The sequence below is a fragment of the Portunus trituberculatus genome, chromosome 22 (genome assembly GCF_017591435.1).
Source record: "Portunus trituberculatus isolate SZX2019 chromosome 22, ASM1759143v1, whole genome shotgun sequence".
NCBI lineage: Eukaryota > Metazoa > Arthropoda > Malacostraca > Decapoda > Portunidae > Portunus > Portunus trituberculatus.
The window spans coordinates 6,416,404-6,440,275 of record NC_059276.1 but is presented as its reverse complement, the minus strand read 5'-3'; the positions used below and the strand labels follow the sequence as shown (position 1 = coordinate 6,440,275).

The following is a 23,872-nucleotide window of genomic DNA, read 5'->3' as shown; positions in this document are numbered from 1 at the left end:
ATATAGATACAACATATATATTTTTCTAGGCTGCAGTTGTAAGCGTAGATCATTTTTAATAGTTTTTGAGGCATTGAATATTAATCTAGTGATATGAAATAGATATAGCGTTAAGTTAGAAAAAAAAGGAATATGAATACATCTTATTTACATATATATATATATATATATATATATATATATATATATATATATATATATATATATATATATATTTTAGACTTTGTGATGTATATTCTTGATTCATGGCAGTAAATTTATATACAGCTTTTAAGTACAGAATGCAAAGTCATCTTAGTATTTTGAATTAGAAGGACTGCCACTGAAGACTATAGTACTGTTGGTGTAAGTGTGTTTCGAGCAGCATCCGTAACGAGAAGTGAAAGAAACAGTGTTGGTTTTCGTAATATACAATGATGTGGATAACGAACACAGTCATTAGGAACTTACGAGACTGTATACGTATTGATTACCTTAACGTATTGTTTTTTTATACATATATGTAAGAGGGAAACCTGGCCAAGAGGAACATAAATCCAAAAAAAATGCCCATTAGTTGCCAGTCCCCTTGCAGGTTCGAGAGAGTTAGCAAAAAATAAATAAATAAATGAATAAATGTCTTACTGTTTTTTTTTCTAAGTAGCTGCAGTAACATAGATAGAAACACACTTTTCTTGCTATACAGATCGCAATATGAATAGGAACAATAATTGAGACAAAATAGCTTATGATTTGTACGTGTTAACCCCTTCAGTAATATGACGCGTTGTTGCATTAATTCATCTTACTATTTGGCGATTTTACACAGCTTCAGAAACTTATGCGTGGAGATTAAAATAGTCTAGAGTCTGGCCATTAATCTTCTAACCTCCATAGACAGTTCCTATAAATAAAATCGTCGTATACCCAAAACTCATGGAAAAAAAAAAAAAAAAGCGTCCCAGTATTGAAGGAGTTAAGGTCCCGTGACATTTTGCTCCTCTGTATCCCGTGTATTCTGTATTGTACGCCTACACTGGTGCTGGGCTGATAGATCAATGAATGTATTAAGCCACAGTGCTCCGGGTTATAACGTCCTACGCCGCGCAAACAGGTCTCCCTCCCCAATATTTTTTTTTTCTTCTTTTTATAACTTTCTTTTTATAGTTTTTGTGTTGCAAGTTAAGTGTGGTGATCGATAAAAGGTGAGAGAGAGAGAGAGAGAGAGAGAGAGAGAGAGAGAGAGAGAAATTGACCAACAGACCCATAAACCTTGGACATCTATTCCTACAAGGCCTATAGGAACTAGTGAAGGTCTCTCTCTCTCTCTCTCTCTCTCTCTCTCTCTCTCTCTCTCTCTCTCTCTCTCTCTCTCTCTCATCACCACTCGCATAGTAAAATACAGGTTACCAGCAAAATACATGACCTATTAAACTTTTGTCTCGCATTTTACTTTCACACATTCTGACTTCTATTTAGTGCGCCGAGAGAGAGAGAGAGGGGAAGGGGGGGCATTCTAGGTCACTTTCCATCACGGCAACGCTTATGGAGGGTTATTGAGACGAGATGGGAAGGTATGAGAGGTTATGAGATATTGGCCTAAATTGGAGCTTGTTTTGTCCATGTCTTAGTAACGAGATTAGGAGAGGTATTTATTTGCATTAGCCCTCCGTGTGTGTGTGTGTGTGTGTGTGTGTGTCGTTTCTTTTTTCTGATATTTGTTGTTGATGTCTTTCCTCTCTCTCTCTCTCTCTCTCTCTCTCTCTCTCTCTCTCTCTCTCTCTCTCTCTCTCTCGACAGTTACTTTTATACCAAGCAATTCTCTCACTCAATCTTACTCTTTTTTCTCTCTTTTCATCATTCTTTTCTCCATATCTATTGTTCCATTTCCTTTACAATCCATCTTACTCCTCTCCCTCATTCTGTAATAACTTCTTTTATATTTCTCATTCAAAAACCTCAAATTAATTCCTCCCTTTTCATTTCCTTACAATCAGACGTCTTTATTGCTTCTTTCTTTCTGCTACTTCCTCACGCATCACTCCCGCACCACACCATCCTTCACGTTTCACTCCCTCACGGTCTTATGTGGCCTTCTACAGGAGCTGCGAGTCCAAGGCGGAGGGCTCGAACGTTCTGGAGAGGTACACGCCACAGAGGAAGTTCGCAGACCGCCGCTACCAAGTGTCAGGGGCAAGGACTTACTTCTACGTGAATGAGGCACAGTGTGAGAAGAACATGGAGACCTTTATCAACTGCATGGACGCCGTGTCAGGTGAGTCTTGCCTGCAGAAGTGACTGAGGAAGGCGTGGAAGCGAAAAATGTGTTGAATTTTTTTTTTTTTTTTTTTTGAGATGGAGAATAGCTGTGGGAAGAAAGGATGCCTGAAGAAGAGCTGTAGGAAGGAAGAATGTCTGTAGTGGCTGTAGAAGAGATGGGTGCTTGAAGAAGGAGAGGGATGTGGGAGGGAGAACGCCTAGAGGAAGAAGAAATAGGAGGGTAGAAAGTTTGGAGGAGGAGGAGGAGAAGGTAAGAGAGAAGAATGCCTGAAGGAGGAGGTGGTAGGGAGAACGCCTAGAGGAGGAGAAAATAAGAGAGTAGAAAGCCTGGAGGAGGAGGAGGAGGAGGATGTAAAAGGAAAAAATGCCTGAAGGAGAAGGAGGAGGTAAAAGCGAAGGATATCTAAAGGAGGAGAAGAAAGTGGAGACGGGAGGCAAGCAGAAGAAAAGATAGAAATGCAGAATGTCAGGAGGAGGAATGAAGGAATGAAGGAAAGGTGCAGGAGGAACTAGAGTGGAAAGAAGCGTGATGGAGGAGGCGGAGGAGAAGACGAAGAAGTGAAGGTGCTTGCAGAAGGGCTGAATAATGCCTGAGCGAGACGTAACTGTGGCGTGGCTGCAGGAGGAACGGATGTCTGCTGCGGGGGCGCTGAGGGAAATGAGGTGAGCCTACTTAAGGAGAATTGGAATGGTGCCAACTTTAGAGAGAGAGAGAGAGAGAGAGAGGCTTCCAGATGTATTTCAATCCCTCCATCACTTCTGTCAACGTTACTCAGTGTTTGTTCCTATTTTTGTGTCTTTTCTGTCTCTGTTACTGTTCGTCTGTGTCCGTCTTTCTCCTCGCCCTTCTGTCTGATTGCTTGTTTATTTGTCCTTGTTTTTACTTCCGTGTCTGTGTCCGTCACAACCTTCCCTTCATATGTCTAGACGGAAGGACACAAAAAGATAACCTCTTGAACAAATTTTTATAAACATTTCACGTTCAAACACCAAACCTTCCTTGTACAATTCACCTTCAGCTTGTTTAGACCTTCCTTTTCGTGTCTAGTTAAGTAAAAGACATTATTATCTCATGAACAATTAAACATTTCACATTCAAACCGTAAAACTTTCTTGTACGTTTCACCTTCAGCTTGTTCAAACCTTGCTTTTCGTGTCTAGTTAAGTAAAATGATCTCATGAACAATTAATCATATCACATTCACACAATCAAAACTTTCTTATACAAAACCCATTGCAGTTCAGAGCAGTGTCAATCTTTTACCCTCAGCTTGTCCAAATCTTCCCTATCGTGTCTAACTAGCTCAGAACAAGACATGCATTTTTCAACCCTTGTGAGCAGCTGTCACACTCGAATCTAGTCTCTAATGCAGGGTGTGGCTGAAGCGTTGTTATTGAATCACTAATATTGAACTCTGCCGCTAGATGTCCTCGTGGTAGAGTTGTTATGTATGACAGTATTAATGTACGTGCTGTTATGTATGTCAGGGCGTGTGTGTGACCGTTATGCCAAGAGAGAGAGAGAGAGTGAGAGAGAGAGAGAGAGAGAGAGAGAGAGGGAGGGGGGGAGTCTGACTTTAGCAATCTAGACGCCGTGATAGCTTTTTCTTTTTTCTGTTCCTTTTGTTAAGAGGACGAAGAGGAGGAGGAGGAGGAGGAGGAGGAGGAGGTGAAGACGGCACTGGAGAAAAAGAGGAGGAGGAGGAGGAGGAGGGGAAACATACTGAGGGTGAAATAGGCTGGAAAGACGAGGAGGAAATAAAAAGAAAGAGACTTGGAGGAAAATAAAAAGATAAGCGTGGAAAGGGATAAAGAGGAAGAAGAGGAGGAGGGTGAAGAGGAAAGGAGGGGACGGAGAATGGAGGCTAACGAGGAGGAGAAGGAGAGTCTAACAAGGAGGAAGAGAAAGAAGAGTAGGAGGTGACATAATGAAGAAAAATAAGAGATTATTAAAAGAAAACGATGAAAAGGGAGAGATGAAAGCAAACGAAAAGAAAGATTAGCAACAGGAAGACAATGAGAAAGAAAAAAAGCGAAAGATAATAACGAAGAGGAATGAGTGAAAGGAAAAACAAAAGGAAGATGAAGAGGAGGAGGAGAAACAAAAGATAACGAAGAAAGTGAAAGTGAAATATTAACAAAGGAACACAAGGAAGAGAAGGAGAAAGAGCAATGAATGGACAGGGAGAGAAGGATTAGAGATAACACTATCAGAAGACGGGTTGAAAGAGATCCTTACTAGAATAGGATGCTTGGTTCTTGTCACTGCTTGCTTTAGAGGAGGAGGAGGAGGAGGAGGAGGAGGAGGAGGAGGAGGAAGATAGCCTAGTAATATACTTTGGTGTCCCCAACAGATGCTACCAAAGGAACAGGGTTTGCTGCCATCAAGATGACCGCTCTGGGCCGCCCTCAAGTGTTGGTAAGTCTCTCTCTCTCTCTCTCTCTCTCTCTCTCTCTCTCTCTCTCTCTCTCTCTCTCTCTCTCTCTCTCTCTCTCTCTTTTATTCTTTTCTTGTGATTCGTTTTTATGTATGATAATTTCTTTTTATACTTTCACTATCTAAATTTTCATCTTAATAGCTGCTTGTTTTTAAATTTATTGTTTCTTCATTATTTTTTCTCGATTTTTTTCTATTTATTATTTATTTGTTTATTTATTTATTATTATTTTTTTTGTACAAGTGGTGTAGTTGGTAATAGATTCGACTGTCATTTTTATTAACACTAATAGAAGGACCAGAATTCTTGCCTTGTTATTTTCACCAGTAATAGAAGGATCAGAATTCCCGCTCTGTTATTTTCACCAGCATGCCAACACCTCTACTCCTTTGATCTATTTTACCCGTGTACTTTTTATTCTTTCGTTTCTCTCAATTGCCTTTAGATTCTTTTTGATTTCAAGGTAAAGAATTAAATATCGTACGGATCTTTTCTCGTGGACTTTACAATTTGCCAACGAGGAATATATTATGCTTCGATTTCCTGTCATTTCCATCAACACCTTTACAAGAGATTGAATTCCTAGTCTGTTATTTTCACCAGTATGCCAGCACTTGCTCCTTTAATCTTTTCTGACCTTGTCCGTGAAATAAGCCTTCCGTGTTGTTTGTTTCAAGCTGCACTAAACACACTTCCTCTCAAGCGAAATTCTAAAATGCATGTCTTTTAATGCATTGGCGATTCACCTTTACGACTCAAGTTAAATATTCCACTTGTGACGGATTACTGCTATTATTTGTTTATTTTTATTTCTTTCACTGAGAATGTGTGAGTCACTCTTTAATTTTGCGTCGTACCCAAAGCCTTTATTTGAAGCTAGTGGGGCGTGTCTTCAGATACCGCAGAGGCTAAATTGAATGAACATGTGTGTGTGTGTGTGTGTGTGTGTGTGTGTGTGTGACGTAGAACGGGTAGACATTTCTGGCTCACACTGGCAAGGCGGGCGAGGGGAAGGGAGCAGCGCGCCTCGTTTCACCCCCCACACTCTTTGGGTCACGTACGTAATAGTTTGGAACTGAGCCAAACACCGAAAGGGAGAGCCACGGGACCGCCTGGCAAGCTATGATGGTGGAAGAAGCTGGGCTGGCGAGACTGAGTGGTGGGCGGACATGGCAAGAAGGGGGTGGCTGGTGGGCGGAATGAGTGGGCTGGCTAGTGGGGCAGGCAAGTGTATTGGTTAGCGGGGCTGAGGCAAGCAAGCTATGTATGGATATATTTTTATAACTCAGCCCACTACCGTGACGTTTAAATATTCATAACGCCCCTCAAGAAAGGTCGCGAGAGAGGATGGCTTAATATAGGACTGGTAATCAATCCATACACTAGCTGTGCGGGTCTTGGGCTGCTACAAATGGCGTGTTTATTACCAGCCATTTGTAGGAGCGTTGCGTGCCATGTTTTTTCTGGTATTGTTCTCCCTTCCGCCTTCCCGCTCCCTGCCGTCTAGCCTAGCGTCGCATTCACTACATTTATGAGTAACGACACGCTCTTATCGCTGCAGTAATGACCATGGTGAGTGACTCAGGGCACGGAAGTGAGGTGTGGTATGGTACGGTAAGGTGTGTGCTGCGCAGGTTAACTTTCCTACTGCAATATGAGTTAGCACCACGTCGAGGATGGTCTTCCTGGTAGGCTACCTCGTTGCTCCTCACACATATGACTTAAGCTCGTATTTTCAAACACTTCTGCGTTTCACCTCCACTATTTCTAAAAGCTTTATTTAAATTTATATTTGCTTTAAAGATGTTTTTATAGTTTTTAGAGGCAGATTTCTATATTATTAACTGGAGAAGCACTTGAAAACCCGGCTAGTCATCTCCTTGGTCTTTGAAAATAGTCGTCGTGAGAGGAAAGCGTTTCTGAATACGGATTTAGGTTGTCGATACAGGATTTAACATTATCTTCATCCTGCATCATTCCCTTGCAAGACGAAAGCCTCACACACTGGCGAGAGGGGAGTTAAGCCACATGCCACGGTGAATTGAGGACGCCTTAGCGGGTGCCAGAGCGTAGAAGGGACCGAAGTCTTTATCTCGGTTAAGGTAGCATTGCTCAAGGGTTATAAAGTCATCGCATACAGTAAAAAAAAAAATATGTATTTCTACCTTGTTATTTAGAAGCTGTAGTTTTTTTTTGTAATATATATATATATATATATATATATATATATATATATATATATATATATATATATATATATATATATATATATTTCTTCGGCGCGGTTTATGGGTACACATGTTACGGGGCAAAAATTTAGACAGCATCGTGATTTCGAGTATTTTGACGTTAATTCCTGATTGTTATTGCCATTAGCTTTTGAGCTGTCTTACGTATTGGAGTTTTACAGCAATATTAAACAGTATAAAAGCCACCGTGATGACTGATGAGTAGTTAAGACAAGTGTGCAGCGCCAACACTCAGAGAAAAGACACCACATCCGTCATTAAACAACTCTCTTACTTCGTCATCTACGAGCCTAGTCTATGTCACGACACACGCCAGCTCGTAAAGACTTCTTGGCGTCTAGGTACACCGCTGCGCCACTGTTCCCTGGCATAAGACGCTGCCAGCAACCCTTCAGACGAAAATCATTAAGCCAACGGCAGCAGCAGCAGCAGCAGTAGTAGTAGTAGTAATAGTAGCCTGTAGAAGACCAAGTGAATGAAGAAAAGCGCAGTGATCATGGTTTTCCAACACTCCTTATCCCTCCTTCTCCCTATCTCCTCTACTTCTTCAGCCGCCGTGTGGGCGGACAAAGCTGCGCTCCTCACCTTGGCTGACCTAAATCTTGGTCGCCATCAGACTTGAAGCTGCCCTGTCTTCCGTGCAGCCTACCGCCGCCCCCACACTGCCGCAGCTGCCACCCACTCTGTGCTGCTCCTCACGTCCGCTGGAATGAAACCTATTTCCGACTGTTTTCTTGCTTTAAGCTTTGCGAAACTTGTTTCTGGATGCGTTAGTTAACGCTGGACTTGCTAGGATTGTTCAACAAGTTTCGTAGGTCTGGAATTGCGCGTTATTTCGAGAACTTGGCAAGTAAAGTTTGGGTAGCAATGTTCTCTTTTCTTATATCTTGAGGCACAGTTTTATTACCACTCCGAATCTAGATGTGACGTAAAAATAAAATGGTTTCTGTCACTCTTGATTCGCTGCGGTATAAAGAATAATTGAAAGGAAGTGTAGGATGTTCCTCTTTAGTGTGTGTGTGTGTGTGTGTGTGCTTCCACCACCTCCCCAGCCTAGCCTGGCCGTCCCTGTTGACCCCTTTGCTTCGTGCACTTGGCGAGACACCAGTTTAGTATTTCTTGTTCCAAGCTTGAGAGAAATAGTACTTGTTTCCGTTCTATGAAGACATGTACCAGAATTATAGTACCTCCTGGTCTTGTGCAGTAAGATGTGGCCTCTTGTATTGACTTGTATCTTGAGAGAGCAGTATTGATGTTATCACCTTAAGAGTAAAGTGGGAGGGGGGGAGGGTTACACGGAGCGATTCGTGGCTGCTTGCAGTCGCGTTTGTGCAGGCGGCTGCGAAATACTGCCGCGTTTTTAGGTGAAATGCAGTCGGAGCGGCTGCTCCGGTAATTTTCCCTGCTTTTTTTTTGCTTTTTCTTTCTTTCTTTTTAGAGGTAGAATTCAAGGCACGTAAGAATATGAACATAGTGTCTTTTGCCTTCATTTATTAAACGTAGTTCTTATAATAAAATAAACTGTATGAAAGCTTCTTCTGTTGGGTTCATTAGCCGTTAGTGGCACCCGCAATATAAGCGCACTCCTTACACACTGGTGGTATACGTACTTATTGTTTGCTTCCCACGCTGCCGGTGATTTACTCTCCTTTTATTTCTGATGAAATTGCTGTGGGATTGCAAGCAGCTCAGTGTTTTCCCTTGTAGGCCATTATGATAGTCTCTCTCTCTCTCTCTCTCTCTCTCTCTCTCTCCACCACAGGCAGTCTCCTTCGCCACAAGAGGTCCCAAGAGTGCAGGTCTCCTCGGGTCTTCCTCATTCAGCCTCCTTTCATCTTGAGGTTCCACAGTTCTCACCACATTGATTCCTAGTGCACTTCCTTCCACTCTGTCCTTCTCCTTGTGTCTTGTCGTCTTGCTCCTTTTGTCCTGGCCATTAGTGTATAGACTTCTCGGCCTCCTCATAGCTGCCTCTTCACAGGATTTCTCACTAACTTCTCTTTTATTCTTTTTCTTCAATCTGCATAGTCACTTATTCGTGATTTGTCACAAATATTCCCCATTATAATGCCCATCCAGGACATATATGTGTTTTTCTCGTGATCCACTCCAATCTTTGCAGTCACTTCTATTTCTCCATTCATTATTTTGTTGATTAATTTCAAACTTAGCCCAGCACACCCTTGCTGCCAACAGATGCAGCTGTCCGAGGTGATATACCGCACTCGGCAGTACTTCACCCAGGTGACGGGGGAGTCTGGACCAATGATGTTCTCTGACATCAACACAGACGTCTTTGAGAAGAGGTTCCGTGAGGAGAACATTCACACAGACAACCCAGCAATTCGGGAGTGGCTGGACAACATGACCTATGACACCAAGGGCCTGATCCACCTGTTCTCCTGGTCTGGCCTCATCGACGCAAACATCTTGCTGAGCGACCTGTTCCGTGTGCCCAACCTCAACTCAGGCCAGATGGAGCCAATCATCTCAGCTCTCACCACAGAGGAAGAGGAAATGTTCAAGAATATGATGCGTCGGCTGCACACCATCTTTAGGGTGTGTATTGCCGTATTGCCTTCCAACATCTGTTATTTTTATCCATTTATATATCTGGCCGGTAATTCCACATGGGATGATCCAGGCAAAGCAACACTCATACATGCATCATTCATACTCACTTTAATTTTTTTCCTGCATCCTTGTACTGTTTTAAAGCAAGGATACATTACTCTAAATCTCTGTCTCGTTACCTTATTAACTGTGACAAGAAAACACTAAACAGTAGTAGATGCTCTTGTTTTTTAAAGCCACACTGTGATATTTCTGCTAACCAGCCTTACTCCTCACAGTACGCCAGGGAGCGGGATGTGAGGGTGATGGTGGATGCCGAACAGACATACTTCCAGCCAGCCATCTCCCGCCTCACCCTGGAGATGATGAAGAAGTACAACCAGGAGAAGGCCATTGTCTTCAACACATACCAGTGCTACCTGAAGGAGACACTCAACAACCTTGCTCTTGACCTTGAACAGTCATACAGGCAGAAGTTCTTCTTTGGAGCCAAGCTTGTCAGGGGAGCTTACATGGAACAGGTGTGTGTGTGTGTGTTTGTTTATCTGATTGTAACATATTATGAGAAAAGAGTCATGTTAATCTTGTCCTATATCCATATCTACTTCTATCCAACCTTGCTTCAAATTTGATTGTGTGTGTGTGTGTGTGTGTGTGTGTGTGTGTGTGTGTGTGTGTGTGTGTTTGTTCCAATCATTCAATTTATATTCCTTATTTCTTTTTTACCTAATTGCATTCTTACATACTTTTTTCTTCATTTGATTCTACAATATGACATTTTCTCTAGACAATGAATGTCCGGCACTCATAACTTCTGATAAAGTATTTGTAGTATTTATGACCACAATGTGAATGTTTATGAGAAAGAGAGAGCCTCAACCACTACTGCCTGTCAGCTCACTTCCTCCATACATTGCTCAGTTCACAATTATAACTCACAAATTCTCCTGCAGGAGCGAGCCCGGGCAGATGAACTTGGCTATGAAGACCCTGTGAACCCAAGCTACGAGGCCACCACACAGATGTACCACGACTGCCTGGAGGAGTGCCTCAGACGCATCAAATTCAACAAGTCCTTTGGCGACACTCAGAAGGTGCCGTGCTGTGCTGCTGTAATGAATCATGTTTTGGAATGGTTATAGTTGATGGGAATTAAGCACTGTATCTGGAAACTGGTTGTTTGATTGTTAACTACAAAAAATAGAATTTTCTCCTCATTAAATATCTAATGTCTGTGCCTGTATACAGAAATGTCTTGCTCTCTCAACATGACAATTTTCCTAAGCTACAGAGATGACTAGCTGGGTTTTCAAGAGAGTTTCTTCTCTTAATGCACTAGAGATTTTTGCCAATCCATCACCAGATACTATAAAAATATGTACTCTTAAAAAACACAAGTATCTTCAATTAAAGCCTTTTGAAAACTGTGATGATAAGGGCCAAACATTTCAGAATATGAACCCTGACAGATAAATGTTAAGAGACTCCATTTTCTTCTCTGTCCACAGATCGCCATCATGATTGCCTCGCACAACGAGGACACCGTGGGCTACACCGTCAATAAGATGAGGGAGTATGGCATCCACCCGCAGGACAGAGTGATCTGCTTCGGTCAGCTGCTGGGAATGTGCGACCACATTTCCTTGCCGCTAGGTGTGTTGTGCCTCATCCCCTTCATTTAACTTGTTCTGTAATCTGATAAGTTGCTTGTATATAGTTGTGAGATATTTTTCTTCAACAATCTGTGGTTGCTTACAAGCTTGTCTGGCATGATGTATTCTTTTGTTGCCTAACTTTGACTCATTTCACTTTGATCTGCGAAAGAGTTACTGTACTCTTCTGTATTTTGTTTGAAGAAAGTTACATGACTTCTTGTCTGTATCTGAGAAAATTTTGCAAGCTCGGTATTTTATCAGAGTGTGTACATGAATTTCCTTACAGAATTTTTGCATGATCTTTTGTGGAAAGAAGTAACTTAGCTTTTTTAAAGAGAGTGCCAGAGATGATTCTTTCACCCTCCTCATGAGCATCACCCCATCTCACCCTAACATCATTTCCTGTAACAATTTTAGGCTGGGCAGATCCAGAGCTCAGAAAGGAAAGAGATAAATGAGTGGCTGTCATAGGAGGCACAGTGGCACGACTTGGGCCGAACCTCCATTCATTCACCACCCTCGGATGCTGAATTGTCAACCCATCTCTCAGTTTATAAATCAACAACGTCGCTACATAAAGCTGTGGAATGGGATTATAATATTTTGACCATTCATGCAACAACTTGCCTAGTGTATGTCTGCCTGTGTTCCAGGCTGACACCCCATGTGGCTATAATGACTGCTTAACTGTTATAATTTCATTGCACACCATACTGTTCTGTGATAGGCACTTACTGAGCATATGTACTGGCTTTGAGTATGGTGATATCAAACTCTACCTGCTGTGCAATTCATATGAAGTTGAAAAAATTCTTCTGGCATTTTGAAGCATGAGCAAATGATGGCAATGTTCCTGCCTTGCACGCACACAAAGACACACTTCTATGACTAACAATGGGTTGTGTTTGCAGGACAAGCCGGCTACTCGGTGTACAAATACGTCCCCTATGGCCCGGTGAATGAGGTGCTGCCGTACCTGTCCCGGAGAGCAACGGAGAATGGCTCCATTCCTGGTGAAACTGGCCAAGGAGAAGCACCTGCTGAAGAAGGAGCTGTGGCGGCGCATCACCCAGGGCCAGGTGTTCTACAAGCCAGAGGGGAACTACACCCCCATCGGCGCCCAGCCTCACTGATGTGCTGGGCGACTGTCGGCTGTGAGTGTTGCTGTGGCATTGAGCACGTCTTTATTACTTGTTTCACTTGCCAGTTCATATATTTTATAGTGCAATTTGTTTGAAGTGCAGAGATGTTTTGCAAGGTACTAGCTGAAGGACACTGGGAAAAACTGCTTTTCATTGTTATTATTAGCATTATTATTACTGTTGTTTTGTTGTTTATGTTTATATTTTTCTTCTTCATATTCAAAGTCATTCTAAGTCAAATTTTAAAAGAGGTTGATGTCAGTTGCCTGTCGTTATTGTTGATCATTGTTTTTATTCATTCATATCTTTTTTTCTACTTGGTGTGTTGTCTTGGAGCAGTTTATTTTCCTTATTTTTATTATTATCATTGTGTTTACTGTGGGTTCAGTCATTTCACTCAGTGTGTTGTTTCAAGGCAGGGTTTTTTTCTGCTGCTGGAGGAGGAGAGGGTCTTGCAGTTGTATAAATTGTTCTTAGTATTGTGGATTGATACTTCTCTATCCATCCACACTTACATTTCTGTCCAGTCACGTCAAGGTGAGTGGTGTGGATGTGTTCTCCGTGCCGTGTCATGTCCATGTGTCCAGGGAAGTACTTACATCGTGTGTTCTTACAATGCAGCCCTCCTTGTGTTACTGCAACTCAAAATTGACTACTGTTCCTCGTACAGCTTCCTTGTGACTCTTTTGCAAACTCTTTCTTCATCTTTTCAAGTTCAACATTTTTCATAGTTAATTCTTTTTGTGAAATTTTAAGGGCTTTTTTTTACAGCAAGTTTTTTTTAGTATTTCTGGGCATCTCTGGATTTGTCTGTTGTGTGATTGAACATATCATTTTATGGATGCTATTTGATTCCTTATTGATGAATTTTTAACCCAAGTCATATTGTATTGATGTTGACATTGATGGCAGACTTTAGTCACTGATTCTGCATTGGTTTTCCTGTTTGTTATATGTAAAGAACTTCTGCTGTGTTGATGCATCTTTATTCGAGGCGTCATGTAAAGACTGGAGGTAATATTTTGTGGATACTACAGTCTGTAATGCATCATGAGATCAGACAAAAGTTTCCACACAGGAGCTGTGCCTGATGTATTTGTTTCAGACATTATTGCTTATGTTTTATCCTCCATCAGATGTACTTCCATCTGTCAATATAGTATTACAGAATTTCATTGCCATCAGTGCTGTCAGTGATAACAAAATTATAAAACTGCAATTTGTATTTAATTGAATTTAGAACCGTTTTAAATGTTGTCGAAGTATTAATGTCAAGCATACAGTACTGTTACACTTTATGTTGAACTGATAAGGGCATTGCAGATGTATCAAGAAGGCTGTCAGATCAGATTGTACAAGACATACTGGATGGGGAGACTCAGATGAAATGATTTTTTTCACTGCATATCATCAGAGTGTAGTATTTCTAAATTGATGCGGTTCTATTCCTGCTGAGGCTATAACACACACATTCCTATTGAAGGGAACCTGGTATTAATGTTTCTGTAAGAGATGAGAAGCATTGGTGTGTGTATTGCACATTGGAGCAGCCTGGATATTAGCAGCCAGGTGTTTGTGAGTATTATGGATTATCTCATCTGAACATGTACCATTCTTTGTATATAAAATGACATGCCTTTTAGTTTCAACATTGTGTACTGATGGAGTTTATTTTTGAAGACACTGACTGGAGTATCTGGATGGTAAGGGTGTGCATGGTGGTGAGAAATGCCCTGACAGAATCTCCCATGAACTTAAACACTAAAAGAGTTTAATTCCTTTGTGTTAATAGAAGTCATGTGCAGTACTCTTGAAAGCCACTTCTTACCGTGTATACAAAATGCTCTTTACTAAAACCGAGTAAACAGCAAGCTAAGATTCCTGCCATTGATTATTTTTACTTTATTTTAGAATGGATGTCTGACAGCTGTGTTGTTCTTGAGTGACTTAATTTGGTGACTACACATTTCTTTCATTCCACTTGCTTGGTTTATTTCACAAACAAGGAGTGCCTGTGAATGTGTGGTGTGTTCAGTGTTCAGAGAATGGTGGGTGTGTTGATAGCACAAATGATACTTTGGTGCAATAGTTTATGTGTGGAGTGTCTGGTGTGTGGAGAGAGTGTGTGGCAGCCCAGCAAACGTGGCACTGGGTCAGGAGTTGTGAATCGCAGAGGGAAATAGTAACATTTATTTTCCCATCAAACACAACACTGGGCTGAGAATTCATGGTTTGTTAAATGAAATATATTGCTGAGGTTTCTTTTCCATGATGTGCAATACTGAAGAGTGAGAGATTATGGGAAGGAAATATTGAGATTTCTTTTCCAGTCATATGGTATTTCAGTTCAGTACAGCTGGTTGGAGTTATATCCAGCTGACTAAAATTACTATTCCATCCAGTATAATAACCATGATATTATGATGATGAGGGGATATGGTTAATGAGGGAGTATTTGCTAGATTTAATTACTATTTGTTAATGTCACAAGTCTTGCAAATGTCATTTAACATCTTTTTAGAAATAGGAAGGAATATCCTTTTCAAATAGATTGAAAGCTATATTTCAGCTTTCAGTTGTTGGCAATTTCATCTTCAATAATTTGTTGCTTTTAGAATCACAGTGTTTAATTAACCAATGTAACCAATTTCTCTTAAGGCCAACTTTACTTTGAGATGTGATAAGCTTCACTGAAGAATGTGCTTCAGCCATGGGTTGTCATGAGCTCATATTGACTGACATGAACAATTGATGAGAAAGATAGTAGATAGGAAAGCTTTAGGTGGCCAGTAGAGTCACACATGGCCAGCCCTGAATAAAGACAAAAGAAGTCAAGCAAAAGAGAATCAAAGTGAAAAAAGACAAGAGGGAGTGGAGCTGTACTATGTTACACCTTATTTACTAAGATGCCTAATGTTGCTAGAAGCAGAGGAAGTGTACTGAAGTGTGTTGTAGCTTGTGTAGGTGTTGAGTGGCCATCAGATAATGCTTATAATGGGAAGTGTGTGTGTGTGTATGTGTATGTGTGAGTGTGTGTGTATGTGTAGGTCCCTTATATACAGTAGTAGCATATATGTATTGTTTGTAGGTAATATCAAGTTAGGCACAGGTGTCATCAGTAATGTGATGCCTCCTACGTGCTGAATATTCACTGTATTATTATAATTGTATGTGATACTAGAAGGTTTACCTTTATCGGATCTGTAGAGTGTGACGCATCACTATATTGGTATCTGGGTACACACTCCACTGGGTATTCCTGATGAACCTGATAGTGGAGGTGGTTTTCCTTGTTTTCCTCCTTCTCACTCCTCTTGCTCACTTCTGTGTGATGTAGCCTCCTTATTTGCCTTTAAATCTGCACCATCTCACACCCACTCACTACCACAGACATGCAATAGCTCAATGGTGACATCCTTGCTTGTCACTTGGCAAGCTCAAGTTCTACTCTGCTCAAGTCACTGGTGAGAGAGCAGGTAATGTCCTCCTTGAACTGTAGGACAGAATGTGTACTGTGCTAGAGGTCTCAGCATTACCCACAGGCAGAGTGATAAGCTCTGTCCTGGAGGGTAAGTCACAAGCCCACCATGTGATCTGTAAGGCTCTGGTGAACAGCACACACTGACACACTTACAGCTTGCACCAACTGTCTTCCTTAGCTATCTATTGTCTTTGTTGTTCTTTGTTACTTGTAGATAAGAGTGCAATTGTTTCCTAGACTTGCACACTCTGTAGATTGTTTTGTGTCAGTGATTCCAAGATGCATTGATCTCTAGCTCTGCCTTGTGTTGATTTGCTGTTCATGTCAAGCCATCCTCAGACTCAGAATACCAAAACAACAGAATCATTACAATTGTTTTTTCTGTTTGTAGTAAAAAAAATGAAAGAAGTTCCATTCAGTGAAATCTATGGCCTTAAATCACAGCTGGCTTCCAGTGTATGTAACTTTATGAACAGAAAGTAAACGTCTTGTAAATACATAATATACAGTAGCTACTACAATTGTGTCTGTCGTGTGAAAAGCTTGAAGCAGTGTATGTCATTATCTCGGTGGACCAGTGAGTAATTGTGACCATTGTAACTGTGTAACCTACAGACATACATGTTTATGCAGACAGCTGTATGGGAGAGAGAGAGAGAGAGAGAGAGAGAGAGGGGGCGGGGGAGGTATGTGTATGGCAGCTTTTAGGGTGTGATGGGGAGAAATGTTTATAATTTTAATATGATACTTATTCACTTTTATCTATTCAAATTATCATCATCAGGTTGCATGGATTTATCTTTGTTGATAGGGATGAGATGCATTTATTGAGTGATTCATGAAGATTGAGAGTGAGCAAGTGCTGATATTTGATACATTAATGGATACTTAGTTATATCCCTTTATAGCTTCGTTGTTACTGATCCATTAACACATTCATCCATAATCCCCTGCTTTTTTCATTATGTTAGTGTGAGGAGTGGACTGGTGCCTGTGTATCAACATTGATGCAGCCAGGAACACAACTCAACACTTCCCCCACTCCCTACTCACCCAGGCAGCTTGTGATAAATGAAGGGACTGTGTGAAGACTGAAGTGTCTGTGGTGTGTGTGTGTGTGTGTGTGTGTGTGTGTGTGTGTGTGTGTGTGTGTGTGTGTGAGTGAGTGAAGTACTTGCCTGATAGTCTGTGGCTGCAATAATTGGGTTGCTTGAGTGCATCTGTAGCTTTTGGCATGATTCTTTTGCCATTTCAAAAAAGTAAAGATACAGTATTATTCAGGTGTTAGGCACTTACTTGCTAGGTTGAATTATTGTTGGTTATATATATAAATAAATAAATGACTATATATATATAAATATACATACATAAATATATTTTACTCTCGAACTTTAGTGTGTGTGGGAGTGTAGCGGTGAGAGTGTGTGTTAGTGAATGGCAACACAGCAGCAGGTTCTGAAAGGCGTTACAAGGTTTGCTGGTTCTTGGAAGTGGTGTGAGGTTTGCCAGGCGGTGAACTGGTGATGGTTGGTGTTGGTAATGGTGTTGAGGGCAAGGAGGCATTGACAGATGTGTGGGAGATGTCTGTATTTATTCAGAGGTGAAGATTGTATGCATTGATTCAGCTTGTCAATATAACACTGTGTCCAAAAGACTATTCTGTAGATGACCGGCACAGACTTATAGGTATAGGTGCCTTTACTGATATTAGGTTACAAAAGCTGTATAAGAATATTGTGTATATATAACAGATTAGCAACATGTCAAGCAGTGTTCTGTGAAGATCAGCGTAGGCACTGACAGCCAGTAGGTTTCTTCATTGATAATAAAAACTTGATCATGTTGTTAGAATTTCAAGTAACAAAACAAAACACATAGTAACAAAGACTCAAAAGTAAAGTAGGAGGTTAACATAGACCATTACCAGAGCTTGTCTTGTGATAAAAACTTAACATGGCAATATTACTGAGTTAAGGGAACATACCAAGGTAGTTTGTAGACTGAAGAGAACGTTATGCATATTGTACAGTCAAGAGAGTTGGGAGAGGCTTGTCAGTGTCTGGCTACATGTATATACGTACCATATGTCAGTAAAGTGTAAAGCTCATTACTCTTGTGTTTTATCACCCTGGCAACTATTACTGCTACACCTCAATAACCAGTGTGATGCTCTCTCTCTCTCTCTCTCTCTCTCTCTCTCTCTCTCTCTCTCTCTCTCTCTCTCTCTCATTTAAATTTTCCCTTTTTATATCTTTAATATTACACCTTATTTGATTTTTTTATTTTTTTTATTTGAGTATCATATCACTTAGCCAGCGTTAACTGATTTATACCCACCAAAGTACCATAGACTTATTTCAACTTCCTATGACTTGACTTCATTTAAGAGGGAGGTTTCAAGACATCTGTCCCTGTCGTTTGGCTACCTGTATGGTATCTTTTGGGGGACTGGTGACGGAATGAGACTGTTCTCTCTCTCTCTCTCTCTCTCTCTCTCTCTTTGTTGTCCTTGGCCAGTTCTTCCCTCATATATAAAAAAAAACTAGTTCTTTTCAATTCCACACGGTTTAATTCAGACTACAACAATTAAAACCTTAAAAAAACTAAATGCTACTTATTTTATCAGAGTGTTTTAAACTTACGCGCCATCGTGAAACCGTAGCATCTATTATTGAAACTTGCAAAACAATCTATGATAAGCCAAACTTTCAGACACATTATATTACTATTATTTTTGTCTCGAATTTGCAAATATTAAAATTATAAGAAAGCGAACCATAAGAAAAAAAGGTAATAATGAGACGGACATCACATCACACATCACAGCCTCACTCGTGCAACATTGGAGACGGAAGAGTGAGTGTCCTGAGAGTCCTACCAACCCAGCCGTGTGAGACCAGACAGACATCCCCAGGCAGGCTGAATACGGACCAAGGCTTCATAGACACCGGTGACAGTGATAAAGGTAAGAACTCAGCCGGGGGGAGTGAATGAGGCGTGAAAATGGTAGTGGTGGTCATGTTAAGGGTTTGTTTTTCAGGCTTCGCTTTGATTCGGACCACGTGTCAAGAAAGAGAGAGAGAGAGATGGGTCACTAGTATTCTCCCTTTTATATAAGATTAATATTAACCAGGGGATACAAGAAAGAAGAAAAGAAAAGGCAAGTTTAGTAAAAAATAACTATAGCCTATTAGATTTTAAGAAACGATTTATTTCAGGGCCAAAATATGAACAAATAATTAAAACCTAGCCTAACTTAACCCATTGTTCAAATAGAAACACTAATACCATTTCAGTATTATCCAAAAGCCCCCAGTGAGATGCTAGGCTGTAAAGAAAATAGCAAAAGGGGTTACAGAACATTGGAAAAACGTCTTGAATCCTCCTTATTGAAATTTGTCATAGGGCTCGTATTCTCAAACACAATACTTCACCTGTACTACTTCAAGATGCTTTAGTTAAATGTATGTGAATTTTTAAAGGTGTTTTTACGGTTCTAGAGGCAGTGACAAGATTTCTACTTTATTAACAGGAGAAACACTCTTGGAAACCGTGCTAATCATCTCTGTGGCCTTGGGAAATAGTCTTGGTGAGAGAGACAAGCGTATCTGTATAGGGAATATAGTGACGGGGCCATATAGTGATCAAGACGCAGGCAGGGAGTTGAGAGTTACGAGTTAATAGCTAGATCGAGAAGGCACGCTGGCATTCACAACGGCCAAGGATGTCAGAATTTGTGATTATTATTATTATTATTATTATTATTATTTTTATCATAATCATTATCATTATTGTTATTATTATTATTATTATTATTATTATTATTATTATTATTATTATTATTATTATTATTATTATTATTATTGTTGTTGTTGTTGTTGTTTTGTAAGAGGAATACTGGCCAAGAGTAACAAAAAAACAAATGAAAAAGCCCACTTATATGCCAGTTCCCGAGCAGGTCCCAGAGAGAGAGAGAGAGAGAGAGAGAGAGAGAGAGAGAGTATTCAAATATCCAACTTTACATAAACAAGCAAAAAAAGTCACACACACACACACACACACACACACACACACACACACACACACACACACACACAAACAACCATTATTATAAACTACTCTTATGTATACCTTCAAAAACCCCCATACATTCAACATTCCCACAACACGCTCCCCTATTCCCCTATTCTGGCCAACCCCATTGAGCCCCGCAGCCAAGAACATACAGGACTGGTGTAAAAATGGGGGTCTTGAATGGCAGTCTCTCTTTACGGGGGTCGGTGTCATTGCCTCCTGTATATTTATCACCGCTGGAGAAGCCTTTGTGTCCCGCGCGCGCTGCCTCATGTGTTGGGATAGTCCGGTTCGGTAACTTCGGTTTGGTATCTTCGGTTCGTGCGTTTTTTGGGGTGTATTCCATTGCGGGTTTGGGTGTTTACGTGTTGGTTTGTTGTGATTTGTTGGTTTTCTCTATTTATTTAGTGTATTTTTTATGTTTTCTCTGGTTTTGGTTGCCTTGATTTTACTTTTTCACATTTTTTTCCCCCTCTGAGTTCGCTTTTTGCTATTTTTCGTCTCTCTCTCTCTCTCTCTCTCTCTCTCTCTCTCTCTCTCTCTCTCTCTCTCTCTCTCTCTCTCTCTCTCTCTCTCTCTCTCTGTGTGTGTGTGTGTGTGTGTGTGTGTGTGTGTGAAGGATATTATAGTTCTTATATTTATTTATCTATTTATTAGTTCACGCTGCGGCCTTAACATCGAAATAACTACTATTTCACACAAAGTAAACATTGCCAATATCGTATTTATTTTATGTTTACTATAATAATTCGTACTATTAATTACTACATCTTAACACATTTATTGTCGCTACTTCAATACTGGAATACATTTTTTTTTTTACCTTATATTTGTCTACGATTAGATCTTATTATTTAGTTTTTACATTAGGAAGGGTCTATGGAAGTCAAAAAATTAATGACAGTCTTCACTATTTTAATCCCCCCACATAAGTTTCTGTAGCTGTATGAAATCACCAAATAATAAGCAGAATGAATATGGAATCGCGTCTTGCTACTGAAGAGGTTAAGACAATATGTAGACTTGCAATAAGAAGAAGAAAAAAAAAAAAAAATTCTGTACTATATCAAACTTATCATACTTGTTTTCTTATTCATATTGATAATTTGTACATTTATTACTACAAGTTCACACATTTAGTATCGCTAGTCAAGGTTAAGATTATATAAAAAAAAAAACTGAATTTTGTACTATATTATACTTATCATACTTGTTTTCATGTTCATATTAATAATTCGCACATTTATTACTACAAGTTCACACATTTAGGATCGCTACTCAAGGTTAAGATTATTTAGGGTCGCAATATATAAAGCTTAAAATCACGTAATTCAATACAATATTATACTTACCGTACTTGTTTTTATGTTCATATTAATAACTAGTACATTAATTTTATCCCTGCAAGTTTACACATTTAGGGTCGCTATCGTGTATTTAGGGCCGCAGTAAAAACATCTTAAAACACTGAATTCTATACTCTATTAATTCATTTATGTATTTTATTTATTGCGTAACTTATTCATCCATTTCTTTATTTTCTATGCCTTTCTATATTTATGTTGGCAGTGATAACTAAAACATTTCCCTAAAGATTATTTTACACTCACGGATTACATTATCCTTATTACTCTCACTTCACAAGCTGACTGCCTGCTGCCGTGTTACCATAACGCACACAGTTACTAAGTATATATTCAGAAAGTACATGCAATACTCTTTATACCTCGAAAAGCGTGTATTATTCAGCTTTACTGTTATCATTATCCTTATTACTTTCACGTTACAAGCTGACTACTTAATTTGTTACCATAATGCACACAGTTACTAAGATATTCAGAAATGTACAATACTTTTATACCCCCCAAAAAACTATGTACTATTTAGTTTTACTCTTAGCATTATCATTATTACTTTCCCGTCACATGCTGACTATCTGCTGTGTTATCATTATATTCACAACTACCAAGTATTCAGATATCTACAATACTCTATACCCATAAAAAAAAAAGATGTGTTTTATTCAGCTTTACTGTTAGCATTATCATCATTACTGTCACGTTACATGCTGACTAACCTGCTGTGTTATAATTCTCACAGTTATGAAGAAGATATTCATAAATGTACAATACTCTTTGTAGTCCCAAAAAAACGTGCACATGTGTTATTCAGCTTTACTGTTATTATTTATCTCAGTTTGTCAGCTTATCGTATGTTCGGTTTCATCATAATAGATTAATAACCAAGTATATATTCAAAGGTTAGCAATTTTATTCATGCTCATCTTGCATCGCTAAGAAAAAACCCTTTAAAAGTTTTGTATTATCTATTGTCACACTATTAGTTTCTAGCATGCTGTATTTTAACCTAATACACCCGAAGACTTAAATATCCAGCCTCCATTATGATATCTTTCCTAAAACCTCGTAGCTATTTGTTCTCCACTGCTTTTTTTGTATACCATTTGACTCTCTTGTTTGTGGCGGTAGGGGCAGGTTCCATGCTGTATTTTAACCTAATCTACCACAAGACTTGCAGTTATATACCCGACTTGCATTACTACACTCTTCCTAGAACCTCACTTATTTTCCACTGCTCCACACACTGACTCTCGTGTTTGTGGCGGCAGAGGCAGGTTGGATGCTGTATTTGAACCTATGCCGGAAGACTTCCAGTTATATACTCAACTTACATTACTATTATACTCTTTTTAGAACCTCATAATTTTCCACTGCTGCTCCACACGCTGACTTGTATTTATGGCAGCAGAGGCAGGTTGCATGCTGTATTTTAACTTAATATACCTGAAGACTTCCAGTTATAACTTGCAGTACTATACTCTTCTTAGAACCTCATTTATTTTCCACTGCTCCACACACTGACTCTCGTGTTTGTGGCGGCAGAGGCAGGTTGGATGCTGCATTTGAACCTATGCCTGAAGACTTCCAGTTATATATCCAACTTGCATTGCTATACCATTCTTAAAAACCACATTTATTTTCTACTGTTTTGATGTACCTTCCATTTGACTCGTGTTCATTGCGGTAGAGGCAGGTTGCATACTGTATTAATCTAATATACCCGAAGACTTCCTGTAACCCAACTTGCATTACTATACTTTTCTAGAACCTCATATTTATTCTCCGCTGCTTCTATGTACCTTCCATTTGACTCGTGTGTGGCTGTAGAGGCAGGAGTGACGTAAACACCTATATAGACACCCATGCAAACACTTCAACACTCGTTTGGCAGCGATGTATAGCGACAGACACACGCGAGGTCTTAATCTGTGTACAGCCTCGCGCCGCGGTTCTTTACATTGGGCAAACATGAACCAGTCTCACCGCGGGAACATACTTCTTTCCTTCCTTCTTTTTATTCCGGGGGTCGTTACGATGATGGGCGGGGTCGTGTGAGAGGGGAAGGGAGCGACGTGGTGAAGGGAAGGCTGAAGGGTGGTGTGGAGAGAGAGGGAGAGAAAGGAGGGGGTAGAAAGAGCGGTTTAAGAGAGGGTGGTCAGTGGCGAGGGAGTTACCAGCTTTGATGTCAGTGATGGTAATGTCTTGATTCATTTTTTGTGCTTATTGTCCTTATGAAGTCTTTTTCTACTTGTTATTTGATATATTTGGCTTCTATTTTTCTATATATGAATTAAGCTGTGTATCTTCCTATTATTTATTTATTCATATATATTTTTTTCATTCTAATGTAATATGATTTTTTCTTCAATATATCTTTGTGTTTAGGTTTTCAGTTCCTATTTCAATCTTCCTATTTGTCATTTTTCTTTTGGTAATAATGGCAGTTTCTCGATCAATCAATTTACATACTTGAAAATTTATATCTTCTAACTCAGACATGAAATTTGATCATTATTGTGTAGTATTATGACATGTTTACTGTATCTATTAGTGCGCATAACTCCAATATCTCTCTCTCTCTCTCTCTCTCTCTCTCTCTCTCTCTCTCTCTCTCTCTCTCTCTCTCTCTCTCTCTCTCT

General features: G+C 39.9%; 1 protein-coding gene across 1 annotated transcript in view; it reads left to right on the top strand.

Annotated features, from left to right (window-relative positions):
- The window catches only part of LOC123507333 (proline dehydrogenase 1, mitochondrial-like), a 36,636-nt gene extending 18,728 nt beyond the window's left edge, over positions 1-17,908 (top strand). Inside the window, 8 exon segments of the mRNA XM_045260094.1 lie at positions 2,082-2,254; positions 4,614-4,678; positions 9,143-9,505; positions 9,799-10,041; positions 10,474-10,614; positions 11,029-11,173; positions 12,087-12,184; positions 12,186-17,908. Coding sequence (XP_045116029.1) covers positions 2,082-2,254; positions 4,614-4,678; positions 9,143-9,505; positions 9,799-10,041; positions 10,474-10,614; positions 11,029-11,173; positions 12,087-12,184; positions 12,186-12,308 — 1,351 coding nt within the window. The 3' untranslated portion in view covers positions 12,309-17,908.
- The last annotated feature ends 5,964 nt before the right edge of the window (positions 17,909-23,872 follow it).